The sequence below is a fragment of the Rhinoraja longicauda genome, chromosome 4, assembly GCF_053455715.1.
Source record: "Rhinoraja longicauda isolate Sanriku21f chromosome 4, sRhiLon1.1, whole genome shotgun sequence".
Classification (NCBI taxonomy): domain Eukaryota; kingdom Metazoa; phylum Chordata; class Chondrichthyes; order Rajiformes; family Arhynchobatidae; genus Rhinoraja; species Rhinoraja longicauda.
The window spans coordinates 33,634,259-33,651,402 of NC_135956.1; the positions used below are offsets into that span (position 1 = coordinate 33,634,259).

Here is a 17,144-nt window from a genome sequence, read left to right on the forward strand (position 1 = left end):
TTAATACCCGAGACTAGTGGATTTTGCGGGCAAAGCTTTTATCCACTGAAGTCCAGAGGAGTGACAGGGGACTTGACTGATACGTACGACAGAGTCATAGAACAATCCTGTTGGGAGTGGATGCGGTTTTGATGGAGTGGATGCGAAATGGCTACTTGCTCTCGTGGGAGAATCCAAAACTCATTGCCTATTTAAAACAGATGAGACAAAATATAATTTTGGAATTATTGGAAAGATTGGAAAGACTGGGCTTGTATACACTGGAGTTTAGAAGGATGAGAGGGGATCTTGATAGAGACGTATAAAATTATAAAAGGACTGGACAAGTTGGATGCAGGAAAAATGTTCCCAATTTTGGGGGAGTCCAGAATCAGGGGCCACAGTCTAAGAATAAAGGGGAGGCTATTTAAAACTGAGGTGAGAGGAAACTTTTTCACCCAGAGAGTTGTGAATTTGTGGAATTCTCTGCCACAGTAGGCAGTGGGGGGCAATTCACTGGATGAATTTAAAAGAGAGTTAGATAGTGCTCTAGGGGCTAGTGGAATCAAGGGATATGGGGAGAAGGCAGACACGGGCTACTGATTGTGGATGATCAGCCATGATCACAATGAATGGCGGTGCTGGCTCGAAGGACCAAATGGCCTCCTCCTGCACCTATTTTCTATGTTTCTATAATCTCATGGAGGCACACGAGCCTCTGGAATTTTCTTCCTCAAAGAGTGGTGAAAGCAGTGTTAAAAAAACAATGTAGATGGGGGGTGAAAATGTCACTGTGGAAAGATACGAATGTGGAGGTCATAAGTCATAGGAGCAGAATTAGGCCATTTGGCCCATCGAGTCTACTCCACCATTCAATCATGGTTGATCTATATTTCCCTCTCAACCCCATTCTACTGCCTTCTCCCCATAACCTTTGACACCCTTATTAATCAAGAATCGGTCAAACTCCACCTTAAAAATACCCAATAACATGGCCTGCACAGCCGTCTGTGGCAATGAACTCCACAATTCCAGTTAATGCTAAATAGTCTGGATGTTAGGCCTGCAATTTATTTCCTGTGATGTGTGTCTATTGTCTCAGGGCACTGTTGGGAAAGTTGTCTCTCTATCCATCAGTTTGGCACTGAAGTGTTTCAGTTGGGGTTACAATATATGTACTATGATAGCCACAAAATTCAGGAGTAACTTAGTGGGCAGGCAGCATCTCTGGAGAAAAAGAATATAGGTGAAAATCTGAAGAAGGTATTCATCACCGATCCTTTTCTCCAGTTACTCCCGCATTTTGTGTCTATATTCAGTGTAAACGAGCATCTTCCTTCCTACACAATAGATGTACTACGATCTTATGAAATGGTTGCGTGGGTTTGTGGGACGGAGTAGCTTATTTCAGCTACTAATCTGTGTGATCCACCACTGTGTGAAGGAATCTGACAGAAAGCGTAATGATATCCACGCTCCTGGCAAACACTTCAGGGCCAAATGGATGGATAGAGAGATAACTTACCCAACAGTGCCCTGAGATAAGAGACACACATCACAGAAAATAAATTGCAGGCGATTGATTCAGCATTAACTTCTGTTGGGAAAGATATATTTACTTTCAAACTGAAACTTTAAGAGAATAGCAGAATATATATTTTCCAAATACAGATTTTTTTCCCCCCATGTGCAAGGATTTGAGTTGAAGAAGGATTCCGACCCAAAACATCACCTTTCTCTCCAGAGATGCTGTCTGACTTGCTGAGTTACTCCAACACTTTGTGTCTATCTTTTTGAAGAAAGCAATACTGGAGTCCAAAACAGCCCCTTTAAAATTGGTCTTGAATGGTGTGGTGTGAAAATAAACATTACATTTCCCCTGATCAGCATATTTCTGACAGTATTGCCCTGTAAAACAAAACAGCTAAAAAGTGCAGAAAGCTCAGCAGGCTCTGTAATGTGGGCAGCACTAAACAACAGTGCTGAATTAAATGAGACAGGACTCCCAATGCCAGTACAACCGGCCGGTTAGTCAGATCCACAGAACATATCTCTTTCCTCCAAACGGCCACGCTCTATCAACACAGAGCAGATACAGAGATCTGGAGAAAAGCAAGTCATTGTGGCAGGATCATGTTTCTGTCTGATAATTCGCAACAAAACCTCAGATAGGTTTTTGGGCCAACTGAAATGACACAGTACGAGGAATATGTACTGTCTGTGTGAGGAAGGTTCTGGCAAAAATATTGACGGGAGAAATGAAGATTCAACGACAGATGTGACAGATTGAAATCAACGGGATGTTAAAATGCCATGAGACAATGAGAAGCATAGATAGTCAGAACCTTTCTCTCGGGGTGGGAATATCCAACACTAGACAGGGCATTTCTGCTGTCAACACTTTATGGGCGGCACAGTGGTAGAGTTGCTGCCTTACAGCACCAGAGACCCGGGTTCAATCCTGACTATGGGTGCTGTCTGTACAAAGTTTGTATGTTTTCCCTGTGATCTCGTAGGTTTTCTCCGGGTGCTCCGGTTTCCTCCCACACTCCAAAAGCAGGTTTGTAGGTTAATTGGCTTTTCTAAAATTGGATATTATCCCTAGTGTGTAGGATAGTACCAATGTGTGCTGAAGGGCCTGAATGACTCGGTGGGCTGAAGGGCCTGTTTCTGCACTGTATCTCTAAAGTCTAAAGACTAGAGGACATAGCTAGAACGTGAGAGGGGGAAAGTTTATTGGAGATATGCGGGGTAAGGTTTTTAACAGAGAGTGGTGGGGGCTGGGAACACATTGCCAGGTGTGGTGGTGGAGGCAAATGCGATAATGGTGCTTAAGAGGCTTTTAGAAAGTCAAATGGAAATGCAGGGAATAGAAGAATATGGGTCATGTGCAGGCAAATGAGATCATTTCAGCTGGGCATCATGTTCGGCACAAATGTTGTAGGCCGAAGGGCTGTTCCTGTACTGAACTGTTCTATGAGATGACACCACCAGACAGCCCAATTTTGCCAGTTTTAGATTATATTAGTTGATGGGATAAACATTGTATCCAGGATGCTGATTGGGATTATAAGAATAAATGGTGATCATTTGTTTAGGTTTTATGTGGAATCTGCCCTTTGGTCCACAATGTTTGTGCCAAACATGATGCCAACTTAAACTGATCTCATCTGCCTGTACACGATCCAAGTCCCTCTATTTCCTGCACTTCCATGTGCCTAACTAAAAGCCTCTTAAACACCACTATCATATCTGCGTCCACCACCACTCCTGGCACCCACCACTCTCCTTGTCAAATACTTGTCCCGCACATCTCCATTAAACTTTCCCTCTCTCAGTTTATAGCTCTGCCCTCTCGTGGTGCACATTTCCACCTTGGGAAAAGATTCTGGCTGTCTACCCTATCTGTGTGTCTCTTCATTTTATAGACTTCTATCAAGTCTCCCCTCAACCTCCAACGTTGCAGAGAAACCAATCCAAGTCTATCCAAACTCCCCTTGTAGCTGAAACCCTCTAATCCAGGCAACATTCCGGTAAACCTCCTCTGCACCCTCTCCAAAGCCTTCACGTCTTTTCTATAATGGGGCGACCAGAAGTGCACACAACACTCTAAACGCAGCCTAACTCAAGTCCTACAGTGCTGCATCATGTTGAGTTTTACACATTCGATTTTTGTATAAGAGAAATGTATTAACCTGGTAATTTTGATTTCTAAGCATTAATTTCTTAACAAAGCAGGTTACAGCAGTAGCAATTCTTCAATCCTTTTATCTCACACCTTTTCATCACGGACCTTTGCCGACCAATGTTGAACTTGAAAATGGCGCCAAATATGGCAACTCTGCACACTGTCTCAGTGTGCTACTACTACCCACTTGTACTGCATCTGAGATGTATCTAGGTGCTTATGTATAGTGATACTTGGATTGAATTTCACTGTACCTTGGTGCATGTAGCTAATGGGAGAGGTTGAGCAGGCTAGGACTCTATTCTTTCGAGCGCAGGAGGATGATCTTATAGAGGTGTATAAAATCATGAGAGGAGTAGATCAGGCAGACGAACAGAGTCTCTTGCCCAGAATAGGTTCATCGAGAACCTGATGACATAGGTTTAATGTGAGGCGAGAAAGATTTAATAGGAACCTTTTCCACACAAAGAGTGGTGGGTGTTTGGAACGAGCTGCCAGAGGAGGTGGTCGAGGCAGGTACTATCGCAACATTTTAAAAACATTTAGACAGGTACATGGATGAGACATGTTTAGAGGGATATGGGCCAAATGCAGGCAAGTAGGACTAGTGTAGATGGGACATGTTGGCCGGTGAGGGCAAGTTGGGCCGAAGCGGCTATTTTCATGCTGTAAGACCCTATGACGATGTGACAAATAAAGTACTATTGAACCACTGAACCGACCTCTTCTTCCCTAATCCCCATTCTAGGAAGCTGGGACGGTCCAGCGGGCAGAATAGAAAAACTACAGAGGAAATACTGCGACTCTCCCCTGCAATGTAAATCCGGGGAAGGAGAATTTACAGAAAACAATAGCAAGACAGCTGCACTGTGCCAAATGATTTTACCCCAAGACGTTCAGGAGACTCAGCTCACCTCTTTGATCCTGTCCAGTTCGTTCTGCAACGTTTGCTTGGAGATTTCGACTTCAATGAGCCTTTGTCGGAGGGATTCGTTTTCATCTTCCACGTTCACGCGTTTTTCCTCAACGCTCTCCAGTTCATGGTGCAGCCGCACGGACACGTCTTTGGCAACCTGGGAAGAGCAGCAGGGTGAAGTCAGGATTATTTTACCGTCTTGGCACGTCCGGGGAAACCACCTTTTTAAAACAAACTCCTCAAGGCTCTGTAGGTAAATGCACTGCATTATGTGCCTGACACGTTCAAGGCAGGGCTAGGAGTCTGTGATGCCTTCTAGGGTTGAATTTCCTGCACAATAATTAATGACCACAGAAACATGGAATTTCCACTTTAAGCCTTGGTTTACTTTGGTTTATTGTATTGTCATGTGTACCGAAGTATAGTGAAAAGACTTTTTCCTGTGTTATCCGATGGCAATGCTCCATGTTAATGTTAAATATTTTTATGATAATATTTATACAAAGTGGATATAAAAGCATTTGTGTTCACAAGGATGTTTGGGCAAGAAGCATAATGTGTAGCCACATATTTGTAATAAAAACTGAAAATGCTGGAAATATTCAACACGTCAGGCTGCAGGTCAGATGAAAGGGAGAGGGAGAGTGGAAGAGAGAGAGGGAGAAAGAGACACACACACACATAAAATGGCATGTCAAATGTTCTACGTTATAGGAACAGAATTAGGCTATTCAGCCCATCAAGTCTATTCCACCATTCAATCCTGGCTGATCTGTCTTTCCCTCTCAACCCCATTCTCCTGCCTTTTCCCTGGAACCCCTGACACCCTGACAAATTAACCATTGAATGATGAACAAAACCATATTGTTAGAGCAGGTCTTCTCACTAACATTTCAGATATGCAAAGCACTTCCCCCAATTCTATGTCTTCAATGGAAACAGAACACCGAGGACCAGATAAAAAATCTAGGATTAAAAACATCTGAAAGGCCTGATTGGACGCAACGGCAGTGCAAGACGGCATTGATTTAAAGACAACGGCAACAGAAAACCTGCAGCAGAGGCAATGATTTAAGCAGGAATGCAGATGGGAGACAAGATAAATCTGTGTCTGAAATGCAGCCTGACTGGTGTGAGAATAAAAATGAAATGCCGGTGGATGGAGACATTGTCACAGAGAGCAGGAGAATTGATATAGGAAAGGAAGTGGGACTCGAATGGAAAAGATTCACTGGTCAAACGGCAAGAGTTTAAAAGACACAGAAAAGCCAAACTGCAGATGTTGGCAATCTGATATATAAATAGAAAGTGTTAGAAACACTCTGAGATCCACTGTCATACACAAGCTTCCACGTGAACATTAAAGCTGTTTAGTTTAGAATTTTGAGATACAGCGTAGAAACAGGCCCTTTGGCCCATCGTCCATGCTAATCTTTGATCACCCATTCGCACTAGTTTTATGTCATCCACTATCGCATCCTGCATACTGGGGGCAATTTACAGAAGCCAATTAACCTACAAACCTGCACGTCTTTGGGATGTGGGAGGAAAGTGGAGCACCCAGAGCAAACCCACGTGGTCACGCAAAGAACATCCAAACTCCACCCAGACAGTACTCGGTCAGGATGGAACGTGGGTGGCGCTGGCGATGTGAAGCAGTAGCTGTATCGCTACACCACCAGGCCACCCTTTCTGCACCCAGAGATGCTGAGTGTTCCTATTTTTATTTTTAACATAAGCATTGTTCATTTAAATTGGGCAGAGAGCTTTTCTGTTGTCCTTGTGCTGGGAGCAATTCTGAAGAATACTGCGTTTCTCCGCCTTGAAGTCAGAAACCAGATATCGAGACTGAGGTCTAATTAGTGAGTAAAGACATTCGCACTCACATAGAGTGTTCTCTCCAAATATACTGCTGAACTCCTTGGTGTTTCCAGAGTTTTATTATGTGCTTCTTGAAGTTTAGTTTAGTTTAGTTTATTGTCACGTGTACTGAGGTACAACAAAAAGCTTTTTATTCACAAAATGCTGGAGTAACTCAGCAGGTCAGGCAGCATCTCGGGAGAGAAGGAATGGGTGACGTTTCGGGTCGAGACCCTTCTTCAGTCTGAAGAAGGGTCTCGACCCGAAACGTCACACATTCCTTCTCTCCCGAGATGCTGCCTGACCTGTTGAGTTACTCCAGCATTTTGTGAATAAATCGATTTGTACCAGCATCTGCAGTTATTTTCTTATACAACAAAAAGCTTTTTGGTTGTTTGAAATCCAGTCAGCGGAAAAGACTATAAATAATTACAATCAATCCGTCCACCATGTACAATATATAGGATAAAGGGAATAACGTTTAGTGTAAGATAAAGTCTGGTGAAGTCCGATTAAAGAGAGTTTGAGGGTCTCCAATGAGGTAAATGGGAGGCCAGTACTGCTCTCTGGTTGGTGTTAGGATGCTTCAGTTGCCTGATAACAACTGAACTCTGAAAAATAACATTGAAGTCAGAATGTGCTGAAAGTTCTGAGAACAATCAAGTGCATAAATGAATATTGCCTGGTGAGAATATGTAATTTCATGAGCAGAGAAGGGTGCAAAGTCTGAAGCTTAATCCTCAAAACATTGTCCTTTCTTGCTTAGCAGTGAGATGGTGTATCCCACACTCTTTACTTTACAATATCTATGAAGGTCTAGACATGTTGGAATGAAGCAATTCCCATGAATAAAACTGGGCATGAATGACTCATGAATGAGTGGATATGCACAAAGGGCTGAATGAAAATGTGACTGAGCATGAATGAGACTGGTACGATAGGACAGTTTGTAAATCCGAGAGAGGGAGATTGAAAGGTCCTGTGATTGTAGTGTGGTGGCTGGTGCACAAGAGAGATATAAAGCTGCTTTTTTAAGCAGCATGAACACGGGGAGCAGAAGCAAGATTTGAATCTGGGCGAAGGGCTCTTTTTTTTCTTGTGCGAATTTGTGGATCGGTTTATCTGATGTTGCCAGAGTGTTTCATGGAACACACATGGACGCTGTTCGTAGGTAGTTACATGGTTAGTGAGTTTACTTCAGAGATACTTTAGAGATGACTTCAGAGTTGATAGGACACGATGACCAGCTTACCTTCAAGTCTTGCTCCAGATTTCTTATCAGTTCACCATCGACCTGGCCGGTCTGTGCAACCTTCAGACTCTTCTGCTCGGCCTTCCTGAGGCGGTACTGCAGGATCCGGCAGTTTTTGTTGGAGCGGTCCAGCTCTCTGCGCAGTTCCTGCAGCTGATACACATCCTCCTCCAAATAGCTGTCCCGCATCTCTTCCATCTCCGACCGCAGCTCGCCCAACTCATCCTGCCCATTGAATACAAATACACGTGCGTTAATCACTCCGCTCGCTGCCCTCTGCCTTCCGCTGATTCATCAGAACTCAACCAAAGGTAAAAGAGCAATGTGCAATATTCATATTGCTGTTAAAACCATAGAGTCATGGTCATACAGTGTGGAAACAAGTCCTTCGGCCCAACTTGCCCACACCAACCAATATGTCCCATAGTCTCACCTGATGTGGGGACACATGACCGATGTGTCACATGGCATGTTGAATACTCTCTCAAACCTCTACAGGAGTACGCTAGCATTAATACTGACTGCCTGCATCACAACCTGACTTGGCAACTTGAATGCCCAGGATCGAAGGAGACACTACAGACATTGCTAGGCATTGCCATATCCATCACAGGTACTGACCCCTCCAACATCGAAAGGACATGTAGGAGGCATTGCCTCAAACATATCCCCAATATCATCAAAGACTCACCACCCTGGCCAACCTCTCATTTTGCTAATACCATCGGGAAGAAGATGGTCTATAAGATCATGAGAGGAATAGATAGGGTACATAGTTTGCACATGTTCTAGGTTTAAGGTGAGGGGGAAAGATTTAATAGGATCATGAGGGGCAACTTTTTTACACAAAGGGTGGTGGGTATATGGATCGAGCTGCCGGAGGTGTTACCCGGGTATGATCATATGTTTAAGAAACATTTAGACAGGTGCATGAATAGGATACCTTTTGGGGAATGTGGGCCAACTGCAGGCAGTTGGGACTAGTATAGATGGGGCATGTTAGTCGACAGAGGCAAGTTGGGCCAAAGAGCCTGTTTCCACACTGTATGACTCTATGACTCTCTATTCCTGCCCACTGCAACATCCTCAGGCAGCAGATGAGTAACTGTTCCTTTAAAGCTGACAGAGGCCAAAGACAGAGAAGTCAGAGTGTGGATGGGGTGAACAATTCAAGTCACAGGCAACTAGAAGCTCAGGAATGCCCTTATGGACTGAATGGAGGCGTGTTACAAAACAGTCATCTATTTTCCATTGGTTCCACCTGAGTGGAGGACACCACGTCACGAGTGCCAAATGCAGTGCACCAATTTGGAAGAAGTGCAAGTCAATTGTTGCATCGCTCGGAAGGAAGTGTCGTGGTCCCTGGAAGTGAAGAGGGGAGAAGGTAAATGGGTATGTGTTGCATCTCCCACGGTTGCATGCAGAAGAACCATGAGACGGTGAATGTTTGGTAGATTTGCAGAGACTGCTCAAAGATAATGCATCCTCGTCCATGTTTGACCTGATGATGAGCCAACTCGGTCAGTATTATGAGCAAGAAAAAAAAAAACAAGGGGGACAATGTACAATTTTTACCAAAGCCAATTAACCGGAAAACCTGCACATCTTTGGAGTGTGGAGGGAAGCCTGAGCACTCGGAGAAATCCCAGCGGGTCATGGGGAGAATGTACAAACTCTGTACAGACAGCACCCGTGGTCAGGATCAAACCCAGGTCTCTGGCGCTGTAAGACAGCAACTCTACCGGTATGCCACCATGCCACCCCACAGATGCTGGTTTACAAAGAAGGACAAAGTGCTCGAATAACTCAGTGGGTCAGGCAGCATCTCTGGAGAACCTGGTTAGGTGACATTTCAGGTGGGGGCCCTTCTTCAGATTCCATAAAGATATGTCCTTGGAATGTGGGAGGAAAGTGAAGCACCCAGAGGAAGCCCACACAGTGTCATGGGGAGAATGTGCAAACTCCACACTGACAGCGCTGCAGGTTGCTGGAGCTGTGCGGCAAAAAGCTCTGATCACCGTGCTGCTCTCCTGCCCCATACGATGTCCCTGTTTCATTTGATCTTTGCTGAGCGGGCACCATAGAGTGATACAGCATGGAAACTGGCCCTTCAGCCCAACGTTCCCACACCGACCAACATGTTCCATCTACACTAGTCCCAGCTGCCTGGTTTGGCCCATATCTCTCCAAACCTATCCTATCCATGTACCTGTCTAAATGTTTCTTAAGCGTTGCGATAGTACCTGCCTCAATTACCACTTCTGGCAGCTCGTTCTGTTTGTGTGAAAAAGTTACCCCTCAGGTTCCTATTAAATCTTTTTCCCCTCACCTTAAACCTCTGGTTCTCAATGCTCCTACTCTGGGCAAGAGACACTGTGTGTTTACCCAAACTATTCCTCTCATGATATTGTACACCTCAATAAGATCACCCCTCATCCTCCTGCACTCCAAAGAATAGAGTCCTAGCCCGCTTAACATCTCCCTATAGCTCAGTCCTTTGAGTCCTGGCACCAGCCTCACAAATCTTCTCTGCACCTTTCCAGCTTGACAACATCTTTCCTATAAAATGGTGCCCTAAATTGAACACAATACTAAAGTGTGGCCTCACCGATGTCTTACATAACTGCAACATGACCTTCAGACTTCTATACTCATTCGTGAGACTGCAAGACGTTGTTACAACTAGTTCTGCACTAAAGAAGCACCATATTGTTTGTTAAGCACTTTGGGATATCCTGACAAAACAGAGAAAGGTGCCACAGAAGCAAATATAATTATTTCTTTCTTCCAATGCAGCTTCCTACAGTCCTAACCAGTAGAAGGCTCCTTAGTGAAAATCCACTTTGTTGACCATGAACCTTTTGTGTGCTGGGACAGATTTATGTTGATCACGCTGCAAATAAGGTGTTAGGAGCTGAATCGCCACCACGCCTCTCCCATTTAGAAGTGATCCAGTGAAGGACTTCATTTGAACCACTGTCAGCTCACCAGTGAAACTGATGAATGTACATAGACTGAACTTTTCAGCACATGGTCCATTAAGTTTTGTCAACTCAAGGATCCTCTTCTAAAGAGGACTCTTTAATTTGGCAGGGTGGTGAGGATAAAGACATGAGTAAATTAGCATTCTTCCTCCACAGAAAAAGATTTAAGAGGCTAAGCTACTAATTTTCTCAATAAAATAACCAGTTAGAGAAAAAGCAGCCCACGCCAACATCAATTAATCAACGGAATATTTGCTGCAGCCTCAAAGCATGGCACTCTTTACAACATCCCACCCTGTCCACAAGGAAAATCATTTTGTTTAATTCATTTATAGATGTGGGCACTCATTGACCATCCATTACTGCCCTTGAGAAGATGGTGTCATTCATCTCTTGAATGGTGGCGCAGCGATAGAGTGGCTGCTTTACAGCGCCAGAGACCCGGGTTCGATCCTGACTACGGGTGCTGTCTGTGCAGAGTTTGTACGTTCTCCCCGTGATCGTGTGGGTTTTCACCGGGTACGTCGGTTTCCACCCACATTCCAAAGACCTGCAGGTTTGTAGGTTAATTGGCTTTTATAAATTGTCCCGTGTGTAGGATAGAAATCAGTGGGCCAAAGGGTCTGTTTCCATGTTGTATATTTAAACTACAGTAAACTAAAATCTTCCCATGAAAATACTTCCATAAACCGGTTGAGGATACTCCATGATTTACACCCAGTGGCAAAAAAAGGTGGACAATGTATTTCCAAAGTCACAAAGAACTGCAGATGCTGGTTTACAAAAACAAAACACAACATGCTGGAGTAATAAATAGGTCAGGCATCATCTCTGGAGAACATGTATAAGTGACGATTTGAGTCAGGACCCTTCGTCAGAAGGGGTCCGAAGAAAGGTCCCGACCTGAAATGTCACTTACCCATGATCTCCAGACATGTTACCTTACACGCCACGCTGAGTTGTGCTAACACTTTGAGTCTTTTTTTGCAATATATTTCCAGTTTAGTATAGTGTGAGGTAGAAACAAGGAATTGCAGATGCTGATTTACAAAGGGAGACACAGAGTGTGTGAGTAACCCATCGGGTCAGGCAGCATCTCAGGAGAACAGGGATAGGTGGCATTTCGGGTAGGGACTCTTCTTCAGACTGAGTGAAGTATAGTGTGAGACCTGGAGGAGACACTAGGTTGGCGGTCACAGGTTGCACGATGTGTTGTGTGTCTCAGGGACTAAATTCAGTGTGTTACGTAGCAGGCTTGTTATTGATCATGTGATAATTGAGTTTCCACTCAATTACAAAAGCTATCTGGCATAAAGCTTCTCCCAGAGGGGAACGGAAGCAGTTGATGCACAGGCAAACAATCTCCCTGTTCAATAGTTCTACATTCATTTTTATACCTGTCGTAAAACACTGGTTTATTGCACCATGATTCTGATCCAGTCAATATGTTCAAGAAAATTATAGACGTGAGAAACTGCAGATGCTGGAAATTGTTTTATTACAGAATTAGTAACAGGAACCAACATTTACGCTACTCAAATAAACATAGTCCCTAATCACATTTTTCTATTCCTGGCCACAGCAGCAACAGCATGGTGGCGCAGCGGTAGAGTGCCAGAGACCCGGTTAGGTCCTGACAACGGGTGCTGTCTGTACAGAGTTTATATGTTCTCCCCTTGACCTTGGGTGGGTTTTCTACGGAAGCTCCAGTTTCCTTCCACACTACAAAGACGTACGGGTTTGTAGGTTAATTGGCTTAGTATAATTGTCCCTGGTGTGTGTAGGATAGTGTTAGCGTGCAGGGATCGCAGGTTGCTGTGGATTCAGTGGGCCGAAGGGCCTGCTTCCGCACTGTATCTCTAAACTAAACTAAAAATAAAATATCACTTTTATAAACCAATTGTAAAATCACTGTACAGATCACTGACACTGGTGGGAAGTTGAATGTCGAGTCACGGTTAGGTCCACAGGACAGTGGGTTGGCTGATGAAGCAGTTATTCAGTACCGGATAATTGTGCTGAACACTTATCACAGGAGGACACAAGCAATCAGGAAGACAAATCTTCCTAGAGTATATGGTAAGGACATCTTACTTCAAAGGCCTTTGGTGAGATCATACCTGGAGCATGATTCTCTAACTTTAGATAGCTCCTCTGTCCCTCTCTTCCCCTCCCCCTTCCCAGTTCTCCCACTGTCTTCACCTATATCCTTTCTTTGTCCCGCCCCCCCCTGACATCAGTCTGAAGAAGGGTCTCGACCCGAAACATCACCCATTCTTTTTTCCAGAGATGCTGCCTGACCCGCTGAGTTATTCCAGCATTTTGTGATACCTTCCTACCTGGAGCACGGTGTATAATTTTGATCTCCTTAACTGAGGTAGAATATTCTTGCCTTACAGGGCTCCAAAGAAGGACACAACGTGCTGGAGTAACTCAGCAGGCCAGGCAGTGTCTCTGGAGAACATGGATAGTTGACGTTTCAGGTTGGGGGATAAGGCAGGAGAATGGGTTTCAGAGAGAAAGATAGATCAGCCATGACTGAATGGCGGCATAGACTTAATGGGCTGACTGGCCTAATTCTGCTCCTATGACCGTTGAACAAATGAACGCAAGTCAGGGGCATTCTGCAGTGTCAACAGGTCAGCGTGATGATCAGCGTGGACTCAATGAGCCGAAGAGCTTGTTTCCATGCCATATCATTCAATCAATCATGAACTGAGATGGGTGTGCAGGGTCTCTGAATCTATGTTCGGCTGAAATTAAAAGATTCCACGGCATCAGAAAAATTAAATGATGTGGCAGTGGAATGGGAAAGTGTAGTTCAGCAACATTATGTACAACAGGAGGGAGGATAGGACTGTTCAGTGAATTTTTGTAACTTTGTTGGCGCCAGAAACGTGGCACCTCTTGTGCACTGCCGAGGTGAGGTCTGCTGTACGATCTTACCGGGTTGTTTGCACAGCAAAGCAGTTCACTGTACCTGCGACAATAAAGTATCATTGAATCATTGAAGTTCAAAGGTTCAAGTGACTTGTAGCTGCTTCTATCAGGATTGCAACCAAGACTTCAATTTGTTTCAATACAGCCTTTAATGCGATAAACTTCCCGAGACAGTTCACAGGGGCATGGACAAACACAATTTGACACCAGGCCAGGGGAGGACATACTCGGAACTGGAATGGCTACAGATGTAGGCTTGACGTGTGAATTGTATTCATGTGCTTTATACCAATTAGTGTTAATTGCATATCAATTGTGTCCATTACATTGGAGCAGGATGGCAGTGGAGGGGGTGAAGGGTAGTGTCTATGAATTGGCTGGAGTCGTCAAACGACTGCCATCTGGTTAAGTGATTGAGGAAAATATGGCTGGGTTTCAAAGCTTGAAGGCTTTCCATCAAGTGTAACAATGGAAACTTGAATCTCCACAGTGTTTTAAACGAGCCTGCTAATGGGTTGTGAAAAACCCGGGATCAGACAGGAGTGGTGTTGGCAGCCCTGGACACCAGTGATTCCAGCCAGCCATCTGGTAGCTGCGAAGATCCCTGATGGACCAAGTCTGGTCCTCGCCTTACACCCCAAGTAATAAAACCATTTGCTGCTGAAATTCTGTCACGTTGCTAAAGGGACTGAGGATTATGTTGTGCGTTTTCAGGGAGGGATGCCAACAAGCTTCCTAAAAGGGACTGCAGAAGCTGGTTTATTTTTTTAAAAGGCACAAAGTGTAGGAGTAACTCAGGGGGCCATGCAGCATCTATGGAGAACATGGATAGGCAACTTTTTGGGGCTGGCACCCTTAAGTGAAATGTAGAAACGAAGAATTGCAGATACTGATTTACACAAAAGGGCACAAAGAGCTGGACTAACTCAGTGAGTCAGGCAGCATCTCTGGAGAATATGGAGAGATGATGTTTCAGGTCGGGTATCATTTTATGGCTATTGAAAAATTGTTCAGGTATTTCTGTAAGGAATGTACATTAGCTTCCTGCAGTGTACAAATATACATTTACAGTGAATTAATGATGCTTGAAGCCAACAACTTTCCAGGTTCTCTCAGGCCTGGGGTGCTCCAGGATTCTGAAAACACTTTTGACAAAAGTAAAGCTTCAGTATGTGTTGAATGATGATGTTGGTTTATACCGAAGATAGATACAAAATGTACATCTCTGGAGAAAAGGAATAGGTGACGTTTCGGGTTGAGACCCTTCTTCAGGTATTCCCCCCATGAAATGTCACCTATGCCTTTGCTCCAGAGATGCTGTGAGCCGATGAGTCCAGCAATTTGTGTCTATCATAAAGTTTCAGTAAATAATCATTAAATAGAATGTCTACGGTGGAACATTAGGTAACACTCAAGAATCTGAAGCAGAATACCGTGAGTTAAAGTCCCACTCCAGTTGTGAGCCCGTAGTCAATGCTGGCAATGTAGTAGGGTATTGATGGAACAAGGTTTTTCTTTAAGGTGACCCAGATGAATATTATACTGAGGTCGACACAAAGTGCTGGAGTAACTCAGCGGGTTCAGGTCTGCTGGAGGGTCCCGACCCAAAAGGTCACCAGTCCATTTTTGCCAGAGATGCTGCCTGACCCACAGAGTTTCCCCAGCACGTTGTGTCTATCTTTGGTATAAACCAGCATCTGCAGTTCTTTGTATCTACATTTTGTTATACAGAAGGGCACAAAAAATACCATGTCATTGTTTTGAAGTTGATCAGCTTGAGTGCTCTTGGATAACATTTTCCATCTAACCAATATCTAGGAGAGTATGTGTAGGAAGGAACTATAGTTGCTGGTTTATACCGAAGATAGATACAAACCTAGGGGGTCAGGCAGAATCTCTGGAGAGAAAGAATGGATCATTCTTCAGACAGAAAGGTGCTTTCAGTTTGAAGAAGTGTTCCGACCTTAAAGGTCACCCATCCTTTTCCCCAGAGAGGCTGCCTGACCCGCAGAGATACTCCAGCACTTTGTGTCTATCTTCAATATCTAGGAGAAACAAATTAACTGGTCACAATCCGTTTCCTGATTATCAGATGAATAATTAAAAAATTATCAGATGAAGAATTAAAAAATGTCTGTCAATGAAATGCCTAAGGTATAGTCATTGTTGTAAGCCCCATTCTGAAGAAATTATTGTTTTGTACCCAATTCTGAGGTAGAATGTGTCAACTCCTGAGCAGTCACCTAGGAGCTCCTATCTATCTCATTGGAGAACCTCGGAATATCTTTAATCGGACTTTATCTTACACTAAATGTTATTCCCATTATCATGTATCTGTGGATGACTCGATTGTAATCATGTATATTCTTTCCACTGACTGGTTAGCATGCAACAAAAGCTTTACACTGTACACTTGGCAGTAAACTAAACTAGGCATAGCATGTAACCTCAATCCTATTTAAGCAACTTAGCAGGCAAAAATATGACATAAGTGTGCACACTGCAGAATATATTGTTCAAGTGCAAGGTTAGCAAACCAACTGACATTACTTTTCCAAAAATAGTCACTAGTTTGTAAAATAAATCAAACAGCTGTCCACTGACTGTGTGGGGATTGTGAGCATCAACTGCAACCATGGCAACTGGCTCTGACCGGTCAATACCATGAAGATCAAACATCTTCCTTAAATAACATCTAGACCTCCTAGCACTTACCCAAAAGAGAACACTCGCCATCAAATCCCAGAGCAAATGTGGAAAACCACCAGAATAGTCAAGGAAAACAAATCCCGGGCAAAACCTCAGTAATTAGAAACCACGAAATACTCCATCACCACACCGTCCAAATGATTGATGGCAAACTGATTGCAACGTGGACCCAATCAGCAAGACGTTCAGAGGTCAATGTTACCACCGCACATATTCTTGATTGGTTCAGGTGTCAGAGGTTACGGGGAGAAGGCAGGAGAATGGGGTTAGGAGGGAGAGATAGATCAGCCATGATTGAATGGTGGAGTAGACTTGATGGGCCGAATGGCCTAATTCTACTCCTCTTCCTTATATCCTTATAACCTTATGACCTATCACACCAGGCCAATCTGCCCTAAAGCAGCTCCCACATTTAATTTCATAAGTTATAGGAACAGGATTAGGCCCATCAAGTCTACTCCGCCATTGAATCATGGCTGATCTATCTTTCACTCTCAACCTTCTCATTCTCCTGCCTTTGCCCCATAACCCCTGACACCCCTAATCAAGAATCCATCTACCTTTGCCTTAAAAATGGCCATTGGCGGCCTCCTCAATTATCTATGGCAATGAATTCCACAAATTCGCCACCCTCTGTCCAAAGAAATTCATCCTCATCTCCTTTTTAAAGGTACGTCCTTTAATTCTGAGATTATGGCTTCTGGTCCTAGACTCTCACAAGTGGAAACTTCCTCTCCACATCCGCACTATCCAGGCCTCTCAGTATTTGGTAAATTTCAATGAGGTCCCCCCTCACCCTTCTAATGGCACGCGACT

At 44.0% G+C, this 17,144-nt stretch overlaps 1 protein-coding gene across 2 annotated transcripts in view; it reads right to left on the minus strand.

Moving 5' to 3' along the window:
* Positions 1-17,144, minus strand: part of mtcl1 (microtubule crosslinking factor 1) — a 145,437-nt gene that overhangs the window by 120,129 nt on the left and 8,164 nt on the right. For both annotated transcript variants that reach the window (XM_078397491.1, XM_078397492.1), the window contains exons 2-3: positions 7,696-7,920; positions 4,582-4,740 (exon numbers count right to left, since the gene is read on the minus strand). In XM_078397491.1, the coding sequence (XP_078253617.1) occupies positions 4,582-4,740; positions 7,696-7,920 (384 nt within the window). The remainder of the gene's footprint in view (positions 1-4,581; positions 4,741-7,695; positions 7,921-17,144) is intronic.